The following is a 16,055-nucleotide window of genomic DNA, read 5'->3' on the forward strand; positions in this document are numbered from 1 at the left end:
TCACAACTCCACTGCAGGTATGGGACCAAAAATGGCATGTTGCCCTGGTCTTTTTGGGGAAAAGCGGGGAACATAGAACCCTTTTTCTAAAAAAGGGTTCTATGTTCCCCAGTCACACACAAAACAGCTACATAGGACCCGGGGAACATAGGGATGCCCCCAGTAAGGCTCTCAAGGCATGATTCTGTCTTACTGTCATCACTCTTGCGAGGACATACATTCAAAAACAACTCTGACTCATCTTCAACTTCTTCAATATAGGATTCATCAGTTTGTTTCATAATATTCATCAAAATCTTTTCTGCCTCAGACAAGTTCCATGTCTGTAGTTTTCTCAGCCATTTTCAATGCTGTTTAAGGGCAACAACTACACTTACGCCCTTCTGGCTCTGAACAAACATGTGGGTCCTACATGGATTTACATGTATTTTTCAGGGCCAGAAGGGCGTAAGTCCACTTAGGCCCTTCTGGCTCCAAACATTACTCACACTTTTGTGTTAGGTCTTTATTGTTTTGTTGCTTTATTCAATACAGTTTGATCTCAGATAGGTCTTTTTGGCACCATTGGATAGAGCTCATCAAGACCTTTCTTTTGATATATAGAACTCATTTTCGCCCAAAATGCCACTTACGCCCCTCTGGCTCCAAGCCCTCGATTTACCTTTACTCTGGGGTACAAAGCAAGGTGGTTATCCAGGTGGTGATGATTAATTATGGTTCATAATGTTGCGTAACTTTGTTTACATTCTGTGTGAGTTGTGCTGATCTGCCGGCATGGTTCCGACGTAATCTTTTTTGGAAAGTGACGGTGTTTAGGAACCTTTACAATTAAAAAATTGTGGCATTTTATACCGCGATAAATTGTGAAAACAAGTAATCATGACATCCCTACTATTGAGTGTCTGTGACTAGGCACGTGCCGATCAGCAACCCGATCGATTTAGGCCAGCGATCTACAATGTTTTGTTTTTGTTGTTGTTGTACACCTATGTCAGTGTAGGCTACATTTGACATTCCTTCACAGGGACTAACTGGCACATACTGCCAGTCCTCCTGTGTAACGTTTTGCTGCAAAATATGACTGAAGGCACGAGTGGACGTTTGCTCTGGACCCAGGATCTCAAGTGTTCTACCTAAATCTCTGCTCTTTTTTTTTTTATCAAACAAACAGTCAGCCAGCAGGAGACAGGCTCAGAGATCTCACTCTGTTGCAGTTGTTGGAACCACAGACACTGAAGGTCAAGGCACCTCAAACTGCTGCTTAAACTGTGAGTGTTGTGCGCTCATGCTCTTTGCTGATGATTGTTGAATGGCTTCACGCAGAGTGGCCTACATCAGAGCTCCACTGAAGCGTTCTGCTGCAGCTATAGTTTACTGAGGCTGATAGTGATGAGTCAAAATATGACTGGACGAATCCTAAGGAAATATCTAGCTCTCATCCTCCTCCTTTTCTTCTTTTTCTTCTCCTTCTGAATTCAAACACACCAGCAAGAAAAATAAAACACTTCCTGTGTGGCAGGAAAGAGCCCATGGAAAAGACTTCATTTTGAGGATTGCGTGTTTGTGACTTTCCCTATTAAAGCTTGAAATCAACACACAATGAACACAGGCCTGTGTGTGTGTGTGTCTGTGTGTGTGTGGGTGTGTGTGTTCAGTGCAATGTGAGTTACGTGTGGTGTGCGTCGTGAACAGGAAGAGACGGGGGCTGTGCTTAGCTGTGTCGCTGGCATGGAATAGTTTCCCTTTCATTGGAGAAAAGAGAGCAAGTTAAAACACAGACACACATACACACACGCACGCACACACACACACTCACACAACAACAACAACAACATTTATTCAGGAAGCGCTGTCTGCCCACTCAGGAAATTCCTGAGGACAAGAGCTGCTTCCAGGGGCAGGAAATTTCCCCTCAAAGAGACCCAACACACACACACACACACACACACACACACACACACACACACACACACACACACACACACACACACACACACACACACACACACACACACACACACACACACACACACACAGTAAAACGGGTAGTATAGCACAAAGAGTAACAGCAACCAAAGGAAGCTGGTGGGGGGGGTTTCAGTCATGTATGTTAGCACACACACACACACACACACACACACGCGCACACACATTTACTCACACATTCATACAGTACACACCTACACTACCTTTGGCAAGCCTCGCACAAAGACACAAGATTCACTCACACTCATCCACCCACTCGTACAAGCATGCATAGTGCAAACCCAGCTGTGAGTATGCACACACACACACAATGAGGAAACCAGCCACTCTTGTTTCCATGGACATAGATTTTTTTTTTTTTTAAATCATCCACTGAGATATTTCTCTTCTCTCTGTTCTTTTCTAACTCCTGCAGGTTTGCTGTAGACTGACAGAGGAACTGTTTTGTTGGAGCGTTTGTCTGTTTTCTCAGGGACTCTCTCTGTTGCATCATGTTTTTTTTAGAACACGGGCTCTGAATTGAGCAACAATTCTGGATTGAGACTAAATTAAAACCCATCGGATCCAGTTCATTGTGAGCATCTGTGTCGAAAAACCCTCCCAGACCTTTTAAACGCTCGTCCTGCTTTATACACAAACAGATAAAGAAAAGCATCATGGGTGGTTGACAACACTCCTCCGCTCACTGTTTAAAGCTGCACATCCGTCTATGCGCAGACTAATGCTGCTGGATGATTCAGTTAATGACCCATTTAATGCAGATTTTTCTTTGAGGCTACAATGAAATTTAAAAAAATGCAATTCTTCGTTAAAAATGTGTAATTCATGAGTAAACTCTCTCGTCATCTGCTGAGAAAATCACAAAAAAAGATCTTGATCTTGTCAATGACAGGATTTGATTGCATACTATAAAATCCCATCCATGGCAAAAAACAAATAAATAAATGGAAGGATGAATGGTGACAAGAAGAAATAAAAAGTACGGAAGGTCAACTGACAGGCGGTGAATCAACAAGTGATCTCTCCTCCATCAGTAAAAAAAAAAAAAAAAAAAAAAAGAGGAAATGTTGGAAAAAGTAGCTCTGATTTTTATTTGGACAGGAACTGAAGCAGCACTGGTGTGTTCAGAGACAAATGACGCCTTGAAGTCGTGTAAACTGAACCATCACCTGAAGACAAAGCATGGGCAGTATGTGCCCAGAGAAAGGAAATACTCAGTGGTTGTCCACTACATGGACGAGCAATGCCAACAAAGAAATGCTGTCTGCTGCAAAATACATTTATTGCAGTTTTATATGGTGAGATTGGCAGTGGCCATCACCAGCTGCTGTTACACACTCTCCAAGGAGGAGTTATTGATGTGCCTGTTCGAGTCAGAGATTTTTCTGGACACATCACTTCAGTGCCTTTCAATGGTTGGCTACATTGGGTTACCTGTCCAATATTTTCCACCACTTAAATGGACTCAACCTCAACCTCGGGGGAACAGCAGGGAATATGTTCCACATCCAGAATCAAGTGGAAACCACCATTAGAAAACTGGAACTGCAGGTTGTCCTGTCAAATTATGACTAGTTTGAAAGTCTGAGACATTTTCCGAACAGGAAAAGATGAACATCCCATCACTGTGAACCATTGCTATCAAAGAGCTCCTGCAAGGTTTGAAGACCCAGCTGCGTATATATAATATTATATATTTACCTATCCATGTATCCATGTGGCGTACAGTCAGAGGGTAAAACTGTTCGCCAAACACAGTGACAAGGTCCTCGCAGACCTAACCACAAAAGACACCTTCGACAGACTTGGCTTTATGTTGCTTCGTATCCCAATCTATCAAAGATGTGAGGATTCCAATCCCTTCCCCAACAACACAGCTCTTGGAGATTGGATTTTCTGTACTTGTGGACAGTGGTGGACAGTAACAAAGTGAATTTACTTGAGTACTGTAACTAAGTACATTTTTTGAGTATCTATACATTATTTGAGTATTATTTTTGGAAGGATACTTATTACTTTCAATCCACTGCATTTGAAGGACAAATATTGTACTTTTCACTCCAATACATTTCTATTGATGCTCTGGTACCAAATGGAATAAACAGTTTCTTCTGATCCGTGTGTGTTTTTAGCCATATTGCCATATCTGCACTACATCATGCTCCTCCACCGTGGTCAAGCAAATACAGAGAAAACCAAACTTTGGTGGTTCACATGCGATAGATAGAAGTTTCAAGCAAATAATTTAGTAGTTTCACTGAAGCTATATTTTGACTAAGCTATTTTAACTTGTATGGAAGCAATATTGGATTTAGATATTGGAATATTGGAGTATCTGTACTTTCACTCAAGTCATGAAGTTGTGTACTTTGTCCACCTCTGTTTGTGGCACTTAAAACTATGGGAAAAAACTGAGCCAGATCTGTGACTGAGATCATCCATTGTGCCAGACACCAAGCATTTTTCAAATGAGTGTTTGAGCTGTGTTTTGCATAATGTGGAAATGTGATGGTTGTGGACCTTGTTGTGCAACTCAAATGTCCATTCAAACGGACAATAAAGGTTTATCTTATCCTATCTTATCTCATCTTATTTGGTGGCCTCCATGCAACATCAGCAATCTCATTGGGTGAGGCAACATACTGTAGGCCAGATTTACAGTCGCCTATAATTACACTCAGTTTGTACATTTATTGATTTGATATTGTTTTTTGTTAATCAGCTGTGTCTATGTCTCAGGGATGGAAGCCCCTGTAGCCAACATTGGATGTTTCATATTAACATAAAAAGGCATGCATACTGTTTTACTATTGGGGAGGTGGGTAAAATTGGTTTTATGTTTGTATAGGCCTACCAAGTATGAAATTGTAGTTTTTTGATTTATATATTAACTAGCCTTTAATTTCTGGTCCTGCCAATGGACAGTTCCTTGGAAATTGTAATATTGAGTATTGTAGCAGTGACTGTGGAGCTTCAGACATGTTTGCCCACTGTTATTACAAAATAAATGCAAACTTGGACAAACATTTTGTGAATATAAATATTCATGACTCTTAAATGTAGACAGTGCATGTTAATGTATTCCAAATTTACCTTGACTGAATTCCTATTGTTTTATGTGTTACACTGTGGCTGACACCCTGCTTTTTAATTCCATTATTGCACCCTCATTCATTTTTTATTCATTGCGGCATTAGTGTGGTACTAGTCTAGATTTTATTTATCCATGTAAATATACTCATTTCACATGTGTATTTATTTCACAATAGCCTGGATTAAATATCTTGTGTTTTTTACAGATGTTCATTGAAATGAATGAATGAATGAGTAGAAATAATTTTTGGAGAAGGGACACATGACTGAGATAAAGCTAATGAATAAAAATATGTTTCTCGTTTCATGATTGTACAAGAAGACAGTTTATTCCACATGTGCTTAGAAGAGTGTGTGTGGTGTGTTCAGGGTCTGTGTGACTGAAAGGGTTAAAGTCGAGTACGGCAGCATTCTTCAGTCTGAGAAGGCTGAAACTCTCCCCGATCTAATCCACTTCCTCCCAGGAAATGGAGAAGGCGGATTTCTGCCCGCAGTGCAATTTCCTCCCTCATTCTTCCCCCCTCTCTTTCTCCTCCCCCCATCCTCTTCCTACAAACCCCCCTCCTCCCACTCCCTCTGAGAGTGGGGGTTAATAGAAGGCTTGTTTTCCAGCACATGTGTGTTTAGACAGGCAGGAGAGGCGATGACAAAGACGCGTTTTTTCTGTCTGTGTGAGAGGAGAGGATTCAGAGCACGGACATTCACAAATGAAACAGTTGAGGAGGAGGACAAGAAGAAGACACTGTCCTGACCTGCACATGTGTCACAGTCACAGCTGTTTTGACATAAGAGTAAAACAAAGCAGGACTTCCACATGTCTGCGGATGTGAACTGACCCATCGGTTTACTTGACAGGAAACTCAACACGGACCTGTTGAACGTTCTTCCTTTTTCTGCAACAATGCAAAAGAGGAAGTGAGCTGAGGGAGTTTCCTGTGCGCCTCATCCACCCTCAGGCTTTGCAGACGCCCAGCTCAACGCCCCACAGGAGCACTGAACTTCACACTTAGCCAAAAAAAAAAAAAAAAGTTAAACATTGACAGACGCGTGGACAAAGCAGCAAGGTTACTCTTTGAACACGAAGCCTAGGCCAGGGGTCATCAACTATATTTGTTGAAGGGCCAGAATCTTTCTCAACAGACACCTTGGGGGCCGGATATTCAAATAGGCCGAGACTGAAATTAAATTCACCTTTTTGCCTAGTAATTTATTTGTTTATATTCTATTTTACCTGTAAGCTCATAATTGTCATTTATACATATATTTGGTGTTTGGTATGATATAAAATGAAAATCTTGACAGATGGACTTTCAGATACTCCCAAAGGCTGGAGCTTTACACTGCTGACTTGCCCTGTGATTTTCAGCCTAAATATGAAAGGAGGCTGACAATCGGTTCTGATGATACAAGTCAGTAGTCCTGAGTAGTCAGTAGTTTTTTCTCTTCTATAATACACATTCTACATCTCGGAGGCGACGTTGTTCCACACATGGACAGAGCTCAGTGGGAAACAGTAGGAGAGACACAGGCCGAGGGGGAACCGGGACAATTGCCCCTCGGGGATAATTTTTTGAATTGAATTGAATTGAACACGGGAGGGAGAAACAGGACCGTGCAGCTGTGCGTCACGGACGTGCACAAAAAAAACAACCGAGTGGCATCAAACACGCGCCGCTACCGCATCGTTTTTGGGTTCTGAGCACGCATGACACGCATCTACAATGAATGGGTTTGAGTGCGCAAAAGACGCTACATCTGAACGGCCCGTGCTCACCCGGTATAACGGCGGCAGCGGCCAAAATCACCCAGGCACTTCGGCTCTGCAGACAGGCAGGGAAAACCCTGCAGTCCAGTCGGCTCTCTAAACTTTCATGTACGGGGCTTTGGGTACCGCGGCGTTTCCTAATCCCAGTGCAGGGACTCACAGGCACACACAAACACTTTGCGCGTGTCTGCGTGTCTCCGTGTCCCAGCGCATTGACTTACAGGCGCACACAACGGGAGACCGAGAATTATTATACTTGTAAACTATTAGAACTCAGTCGCGGGCCGGATTGGAAGGTTCGGCGGGCCGGATTCGGCCCGCGGGCCGCCAGTTGATGATCACTGGCCTAGGCTATCTCTTGGCTCGGCTCCAGCCCCGCCTGCTCTGTGATTGGTTTAGCAACAGTGACCCAATGCAAGCGAACCAAGGCTCCACAGTCATCACCGGCATGTTGATCGCTCCACAATGCTTCATTTTGTTACTTTTCTAAACACATTTCAACATATTTTTCTTTACTGACTCACCGGTGGACTGCTTCTTAGCTCCTGGTCTGATTAGCAGTTAAACTAGTCGTCTATATCTGTATGTCCACCGCATCCCATCATGGTCTCAGCTGATTCCAGTGGCTCATTGTTTGAGTGTAAAAATCAAGTATAGGCTACATGAGCTCTTTTCTCTTTAATTTATTGTAGCCTATATCATTGCTGAGTCACACAAATTTCCCAGTTGTGTTTTTTACAACACATCTGCAGTGATGGCTGTTCATGCTCTCTGTTTTCCACATGAATCACGGACTCGTCAGTTTACAGCAACTGTAAGTGTGAAGACAAACTGATGTTGTCACATTGGAGTCATAAAGTCAGATATACAACACCTGTGTGAGGTTTTACACCAGCTAGTATTAGCCAACATTAGCTAATGTTAGCTAGCACTCCCTTACGGCCACTTATTCTAGCTCATGTCAGCTAACATTAACCAACATCAGTGGTCCTGGCTATAGGCTACAACAAAATGCAAATAAAACATCCTCGTCACACAAACACACTGACATGCTCACAACAGTGAGAGGTGAACCTAAAAAAAAACAATGTTGTCACGGTGATGAGGAGGTGTTCTGAATTTATTTGCTTTGTGTGTTTGCTGAAGTTGCAGTGCCTTGAGCTCTCAAAGACACAACAAAATAACATAATTGTGCATGGTTGCCAGGTCTGTGAGTCAAAAGCAGCCAAACAGCAACTCAATACAAACCAACTATACCCAACTGGGTTTAAAAACACCCAAAAAACCCAATACCACAACTCAAAATATGTCCCAAAAGTCCATATACTGCCGGTATGTTGCTTTTAAAGTCCAACAACATTGGTGTAATTGTAAATATGTAATATCTATACAAAAAAACTCACCTTAAACAATAAAGACAATTTTCCTGAAACAATTATTTTATGTCTGAATGGCCCCTATGCACACACACACACACACACACACACACACACACACACACACACACACACACACACACACACACACACACACACACACACACACACACTTTAACCAAGGCAGCGGCCAAAATCACCCAGGCGGCGAAAAACCCTGCCAACCCGTGGACATCATTTTTTACCTTAAAGTAGCCCGATTCCCCAGGAAAACCACAGACCTGGCAACCCTGATTAGGTGCTATTAGCTGCTGGTCAAACCAGATAGACAGACAGACAGACAGACACACAGACAGACACACAGACAGACACGCAGACAGTGAGAGAACAAAGGAAGGTGTGGAAGTGAAAGTGTTGATCTGTTTCTCTGTTTCAGTCAGCTCCATCATAGTCATACGGTTAGGGGCAATCAACCCCGTCTCCTGGGCTCTGATTGGCTCCCATGCTTCTCAACAGAACACTGGCATCAACTTATTGATCAATTCAACTCCATTCATAAGTCAGAAGCTATTCAGGCTGAATTTTCTTTCAATGACAGACAGTGAACATACTTACTGCATAGGCTATATTGTTTTGATCATAAAGGACGAGAGTAATTTACCCTGCGGATGCATTCAAGGAGCTTCAAGGACTCGGCTAATTCAATGGTCAGATGAAAAGCAGCGGTCTATTGACCAGGCTAATAATAAGATGATGACTAACTGATGAGTAAAAAACATGAAAAAGTAGATGGATGTATGCACCACTCTGGATCCCACACACCAGCCCCTTCTACTGTCACTGTGTCTTCTGCTCTGTGTTATCTATACCTGACTGCTGTGTAACTGCTGGGTATGCCAGTGCAGCAGGTCCATCAGTTCTGGTCCGGTGGACGCGTGCACGGTTCAGGTGTCTGACCCCGGATCTGCTTCAACGCCTCCCAGATCAGAGCCGTGGCAGGACCGGGCCGGCACTCATGCGGCGATAATGGTGTGTGTGTGTTGTCCTGATTGGATGTGATGGGTTTTAACTATTAAAGTGAGGGTGTTTATTTATTCATGTTGGCTCTCCTCACCGTGATGACACCATCCATAGCTTCCGTTTGCTCCGATAAACTCCAAGATATTGCACCTCCACAAATTCAAACGGTCATATAGCTATAGTATGTTTGATTGACAGGTGATTTTTTTTTTTTTTTTTTTTTTGGCTGAGACCCCATGAAATACCACTTCAGCCAAACATAAACATTTACAGTAAAACATCCTGCAGCGCTGACAGAAATCAATCTGTCCCGCTCAATGACCAAGTGATCAATGCATGTAGGAGTCACTGCTCCTCTGTGAGTGTGTGTGAGAGAGAGAGATTGTGTGTGTGTGTGGTTGTGGGGGACTTACGCAGGTGTGCAGGCAGCCTGGCAGGCTCGTCCTCCATTCGGGTGGCTGGCCTCGCAGCGGGAGCATGGATGGGGGAGGAAGTGGAGTTTGGCAGCGGGTTCGCGGAAGGACTGAAAGAGCGCCTCTCCTGCTATGAATAGACACAGAGACACAATGCATGGCTCACCAAGCTCCACACACACCGCACCGGCCATGAACCCAAACATCCCCACGCTGCCTCGCCTCGCCTCACCTCGCCCCTTGCACCCACAACACCCAGCAGTACCTGTCCACACTGTTTACAGTAGCCCACAGGTCTAATAAACTGATGCAGCGCCATGACAACACCACTGTATGCTCCAACATGCGTTGCTATGCAGATTAGTAAAGTTCTAAATTGTGTAATGCAAAATTTGATAGGACAAGAACTAGCACTGTTAATGAATCAAATTTTACATTTGGTTACAATTTTGGCTGCCAACGATTATGAAAACAAGATAATGGAGATAACACCCTCTATATAAACCATTCCCCATCTGCTTCCCTGTTACAGTACGTTTTGCCATACGTTTCAGGATATGTTAGTGATATAAGGAGGAGTGCATCATTCTGAGCTGTCAGGGTTAGACTGGCGCAAATTAGAGTAATATGAAACAGAACATACATATTGGTGAAAGTATAGTTAGTACTTTTTGAACATTTTTGGTACATTTTGGTCTACGGCTGCCAAATAGTCGACCAAGCACTGGTCGACAAAAAAATCATTAGTCGACCAAAATGTCACTGGTCGATTGGTCGCAGGAAAAAAACAAAACATTTGGAGCCACGTCTTGTCAAAATTAAGTCAAAATCAACATGACTGAACTGTATATGAAAGGCTATAGGGCTTTTAATTTGAAGGGCCAGATACAGGAAGTCGTGACACTCACTAGCTGTCCGTTTTTTTTTGGTTGTTTTTTTTACACGGCATGGTAGGTCTCTATTTTTTTTGTCAAAAGTCAACTATTTTCAATGTTGTTGCAGACGTTTCTGGTTTGGAGACTCCGATGTGAAAGCACATTATCACTGCTGTTGGGTTAGGGTTAGATTAACGGGTGATTACTCGACTAATCGCCATAAATGACGACCAAGAAAATCTTTGGTCGGGGGCAGCCCTATTTTGGTTATTATAGTTGTGTTACAAAATGCATCAATGATGTCTCTGAAGACATGCAGGAGACCTTACTCCTGAGCATGGTGTCATGTACTCATGATGACCATGCAGCATTAATTGGCCTCCCGGCACCTACAAGAGTGTGAGGGCCTGTTCAAGGCTGCTGATGCTGATGAGTCAATGAGCTGTCAATCTAAATGTTGAACAAAAATAATCAGGAGAATGATTTTATTTTTGCTATAAGAAAATATGAACGATGAATTGGTGTCAAAACCAGAGTATTAAATTCACTGTGACATGACAAGGTTTGATGATTTTACCACAAAGTAGGCCTATATGTAAATCAGAAATACTAACTGCGGTGGTTACAAGATCTCAAACCTGAGAATTTTTCTTTATTTCAATTAATTCATTTTTGTATAGTGCCAAATCATCATCTCACAGCCCCTCAAGGCATCACATTAATGTTACATCTGTGGGTTTTTGGATGTTTGCAGTGAGTGAGTGTTGAAGATCAGACCTCCGCTCTGAGACTTATTTACTGAACTGATGATCAGATTAACTGGTCACTGAGTGGAGATGATACATACATGAATTTCTCATTTCGGTTATAATGTTGTCATGCAAAATGTCCTGTTTCTAAATCAGCTGTGAGACTTCATACCTTACATTGGCCATCATCTTCTAGTTTGTACATGGTACGATGTGAATTTACAACTTGATGATCAGCCTTTCTTGATTCCTCTCTGAGTCTTGCAGTTTGTTGCTGTTGGTCCTGCAGTAAGTTATAAAGTCTTTATAACAGTAATAACAATAGTAATCATAATAATGGTAATGTGATGGTGAAAAGAATGGTTAGCTGCAGACAGTCATTCTCAGGACAGTCTGGCTCTGCAGTGGTACAGCTCATGCACTGAATCTAGGTCTAGGTATGAGGTTTTCCACTTTGCGGTCACTCTCTGTCAACTGGTTTCCTTTCCTGCAAATGAGGACAGAGCAGACGCCATCACCTCAGCCTTCTCCCCCCAGCCCCATAGCCCTGCTGTCACGGCCGCTCTGAGACCTGCACACACCAACTGGATGGACCAGGAATGTCCTGTGTGGAAGTCATCTCTCAGTCCTCTAATTCCTCTTCTTTCCCCCCACTTCCACATATTTATGAATATTCTGTTGTTCAGAGAGAGGAAGGAGCTTCTGCTGCAGCTCCGCACCAGCCGGGACTGAGAAGACAGCAGAGCAGAGAGAGAGAGAGAGAGAGAGAGACTGGCTGTGACAGGACCGGGCTGCAGGATGGAGGTGAGGGGGAAGTCCAGTCTGCCGGCTGTTAGGGTGGAAAACTTCTGCATGAAACTGCAACCATGCAGTGACATCAGACTCAGTAATGTGAAGACCTCACAGTCACACACTAAACACCGCTTTTTACTCAGTCGCCAGAGATTCTGCAGCGTTTCTGTCTCAGGATGATCAACGCATCTAGAATAATACTTCACTTCATTCAGCCTTCAGACAACTTCAGATGTGCAACAAACACTCACTCACTCTGTGGTGGGTGTCAAATTCAAAACAGGTGAACACAATGTTCAGTTTCTGTAAACACTGAGGATCATTCTGTTTAAATAAACTGTTGTGTACACTATTGATTGTTTGTTTTTGTCCAATCAAAGTCCATAAAATTAGGGGGGGTGGGGGAGGGGGGGGGTCTAAGTGATCTTCCTGTGTGTCCATTTGTTTCAGTAACAAATCCATCAATCAATTCCCTACCTCCTCTCCTCTGTGTCACGTCAGTGTAAACGCATGTGAATATCATTTGAATCAACAACATGTAATAATCTATCAGTAACATGATCGTTGCATGTTGGAGTGAAGTGATTATTATTTGCAGCTTTTTAAACAAAAAAGAAAAGCAGCAATTATCTTTTTTTCTGCATCAACGACTATCACAGCTGATTATCTGAGGATCCACAAACCATTTTTTGAGACTACAGCTCTCATTTTCTCTGTGTTTAATCACCAGTCGGAGTTGCAGTTTTCCTGCAGGAGGCCAGTGGAGTTCACCTCCTCCAGCTCCAGCTCCAGCTCCGCTATCAATCCCTGTTGTTTTACCTCGCTCTCTCACGCCGCCTTTCATCACTTTTGGTGGCGGTATAAATCAAACGTTTTTGCGCGTCACACGCACAGTCACGACTTCTATCACCATCATCATCATCATCCTCAAGCAGCGGCGGCACAAGTGAAACGCACGGAGCCCGCGAGCAACAGATGACGAGCAATAAAAAAAACAAAACAAAAACAAAAGTGACCCACGGCCACAACAACACGTCTGCAGCAGCAGGTGATGAGCGGCTCGGTGCTTCCCGCAGGAAGCAGCCGCGCACCGACCGCTCCAGAGGCGGCTGCAGCGGAAACAAAGAGCCGCGGTTACCTTGGTCGCAACGGAGGAGGATTCAGACATTATCTCCAGTCAACTTCTCTCCGGCTCCTTCCACTTTTCCGTTCCGCTCTCTCTCTTCTCTTCTCTTCTCTTCTCTCTCTCCGCTCAGCGTCGGCGGCTGCTCGCTGCTCGCTGCTCGGCTCGGTGGTGGTAGTAGGTAGGCTACTGTATGGGAGAAGTTGTTGTTTTTTGTTTTTTGTTTTTCCTCATGTAGGTATCCGCTTCGTTGTGTTTTATCTGTTCAGCTCCATAGCGACACTCCGACTGAAAACTTCTTTTGTCTGCTGCGACTGTTTTCCTTCACATGCCGCCGGCAGCGCGCTGGTTAATAATCCCTTCCTGGAAGAGCGAGGCAGAAGAGAGAGAGACACACACACCACGGACACCTCTCTCTCCCTCGCGCTCACACACACACACACACACACACACACACACGCGCTCTCGCTCTCTCTCTCTCTCTCTCTCTCTCTCTCTCTCTCATTGATCTGGATGTGTGTAAAACGGCGAAATGACGTGAATTCCCAGCACCGAGCCTTGCCCCCTTTTAAAGGGAAACCCAAAGCAGGAAATCGCAGCAGGTCGCGTTGCAGAAGCCCAACTAGGCTACACACACACACACACATACACAGACACACACACACCGATTCACAGGTTTTTGATGTATTTTTGGTAGCCTGAATAAGGTTACACAACAGGTAAAACCTTAGCGCATCAGCCTTTAAGATTCCAATGATAGGCTATAATATGAGTAAGCCTAGGCTAATGCAAAATTAAGACATACCCAGACTTTAGGTTAAAAACCAAATAGCATGAAAAGGTCACTGTTAAGTTTAATTTGGAATGCTGATCCACACCATAGGAACATAAAAATGTGGTCTTAAAAATAATAATAACCTAATTAAAAGTGTATAGGGGCTTGTCTTTTTCAGCTCTGAATCAGAAGAGACAATGCTCTGATATTCTCATCTGATTGCGTGGAGTGTTTTCTGAGTGATCCAAAGCAGCCTTGGCAATAGCCTATAGGTGATATTTTTAATTGAAAATGTATTACATTAATGATGCACAATTAAGTCCTGTATTTCCCATTTCCTTTCTTGTGCTCCTCTGCACCTATTCATTTTGTCATTTTTCATTCATTTTGCAACTGAAACTCAAGGCAGACATGCGTCTGTCCTGGATTGGGCCTCATTATCATGTATGCTTTGGTTACGCATCATGTCATGGTAGCCAATGAAAAAGAAAAGAAAAGCAACACAAGTCTATATTATCTAAACCCTCTTGTGATGTTTCCCCTGGTATTTTGTGACCAACAGGACTGTCTATGTTGTCTCGGCCACGGGCCACCCCTGTACAGCAGAGAAACCTAATCGTGAGACTCGGGTTCTGGGCCTAGGTGGGTATAAGGCTTGGGTTGTGGCTAAGGGCAGTGATTGCTTTGTTGTGACATTACAAAGTTACAGGCATACTGACTGCTGGTTTTAAGTTTTAATTTTTGAATACACACTGTGTGCATTTCTCTATGGACTGTACTGCAGTATGGACATTCCTATAACCTAGACCTGCTGTATAACTAAACTACACATGGAGTTCACTTTGACTCGATAGGGACTTTTTAGAAATCTACTGGAAAAACCTAGAAATATAAGGGCTATGTACAAGAAAATTAAAAGTTGTATAAAAAGTAGGCTATATAATATTAATAATATTTGTTATCAAGGTTATAATGCAATGTATTAGGTTAGACATGAATAAATAAATGCATACTTCATTGACAATATATTAAAGTTGCACCTGTAAGGTGTAGGCTATACATGAATTAACTGATTGTATGATGTCAGAGCTGTTAACAGAAACACACCCACAGTGAATTTCCTCCACTAAAACCTCAGCTCTACACATTTTAGCTTCTTTTAGCGTATTGTTTTAATTTACAACTCATTACTTTATTGTTTCTTTTGCTTCAGTCTCACTGCTCTCTTTGACTACATGCAATCCAATTGCTTGCTACTTTATTATTTGATAATAGCTCAAAAAAGCTCACTGGCATAAGTTCCCTTAACAGATGATTGACAGCACAGCTTTCACTAACACAGGTGGGTGATAAAGTGAAATTGTACAGAGTTTTGTGCACCTCAAGTCTCCAGAACAGTTTTAATACTTGTCATAGATTCTCCATGTGTGAACAAATCAATAGTGTTTGGGTGAGAGCAGTAGAGTTCACTGTCTAACATGCTGGTCTAGAGTCTCCCTTATTAGCCGGCATAAGATCTGTAAACACGGGAGGTCATAGCATCAGACCTTTGTAATTTTTGTATTAGGTGCTACGATTAAAGGACAGGAGGGGAAAAAACACAAACAGAGGGACATAGAAAACAATTCATTACAAGGATTGACAAGACAAAATAACAAATACAAGGGTTGTGATGTTAGCGGTGCTGTACATATAGGTGGAAGATGCATAATGTACAGTATGTGAGTATGTGTGTGTGTTTATAAATATGTGTGTGTCTTCTGTGTGTGCCTGAGGTTAAACTGGAATGATTGAATAAAGATAAGAAAGAAGGGTGAAAGCAAAAATAAAACAACGGGGGAGAAAGAGAGAAAAAAATAAATAATAATAATGATAAAATAAAAAACCATCCGCATCCCTTTTCCCCACCACCTTCTGATGTCTGAAACTGTTGGGCAGTGAAAATGCCCCATATACTAAACCATTGTCAACTATTGACAGGGAATCTGAATAACTTTACAGCATGAAGCAGTAATGGTGCAAGGAGACAGAAAGAATAATGGGAATATCACTTCCCACATATTCATATTCTTCAAGAAGGGGGAGGGG

The 16,055-nt window shown here is 42.8% G+C and overlaps 1 protein-coding gene across 8 annotated transcripts in view; it reads right to left on the reverse strand.

Annotated features, from left to right (window-relative positions):
• etv6 (ETS variant transcription factor 6) overlaps positions 1 to 13,633 on the reverse strand; it is a 35,793-nt gene extending 22,160 nt beyond the window's left edge. The window contains exons 1-3 of one of the 8 annotated variants that reach the window (XM_083999121.1): positions 13,208 to 13,633; positions 11,450 to 11,560; positions 9,654 to 9,780 (exon numbers count right to left, since the gene is read on the reverse strand). In XM_083999121.1, coding sequence (XP_083855247.1) covers positions 9,654 to 9,780; positions 11,450 to 11,560; positions 13,208 to 13,237 — 268 coding nt within the window. In that variant the 5' untranslated portion in view covers positions 13,238 to 13,633. Of the gene's footprint in view, positions 1 to 9,653; positions 9,784 to 11,449; positions 11,561 to 11,795; positions 12,287 to 12,752; positions 12,773 to 13,207 lie in introns of those variants that run through there. The other 7 variants (XM_083999120.1, XM_083999122.1, XM_083999119.1 and 4 more) reach the window with 7 other exon arrangements.
• Positions 13,634 to 16,055: the final 2,422 nt, after the last annotated feature.

This window comes from Trachurus trachurus (assembly GCF_905171665.1).
Source record: "Trachurus trachurus genome assembly, chromosome: 23".
Classification (NCBI taxonomy): Eukaryota; Metazoa; Chordata; class Actinopteri; order Carangiformes; family Carangidae; genus Trachurus; species Trachurus trachurus.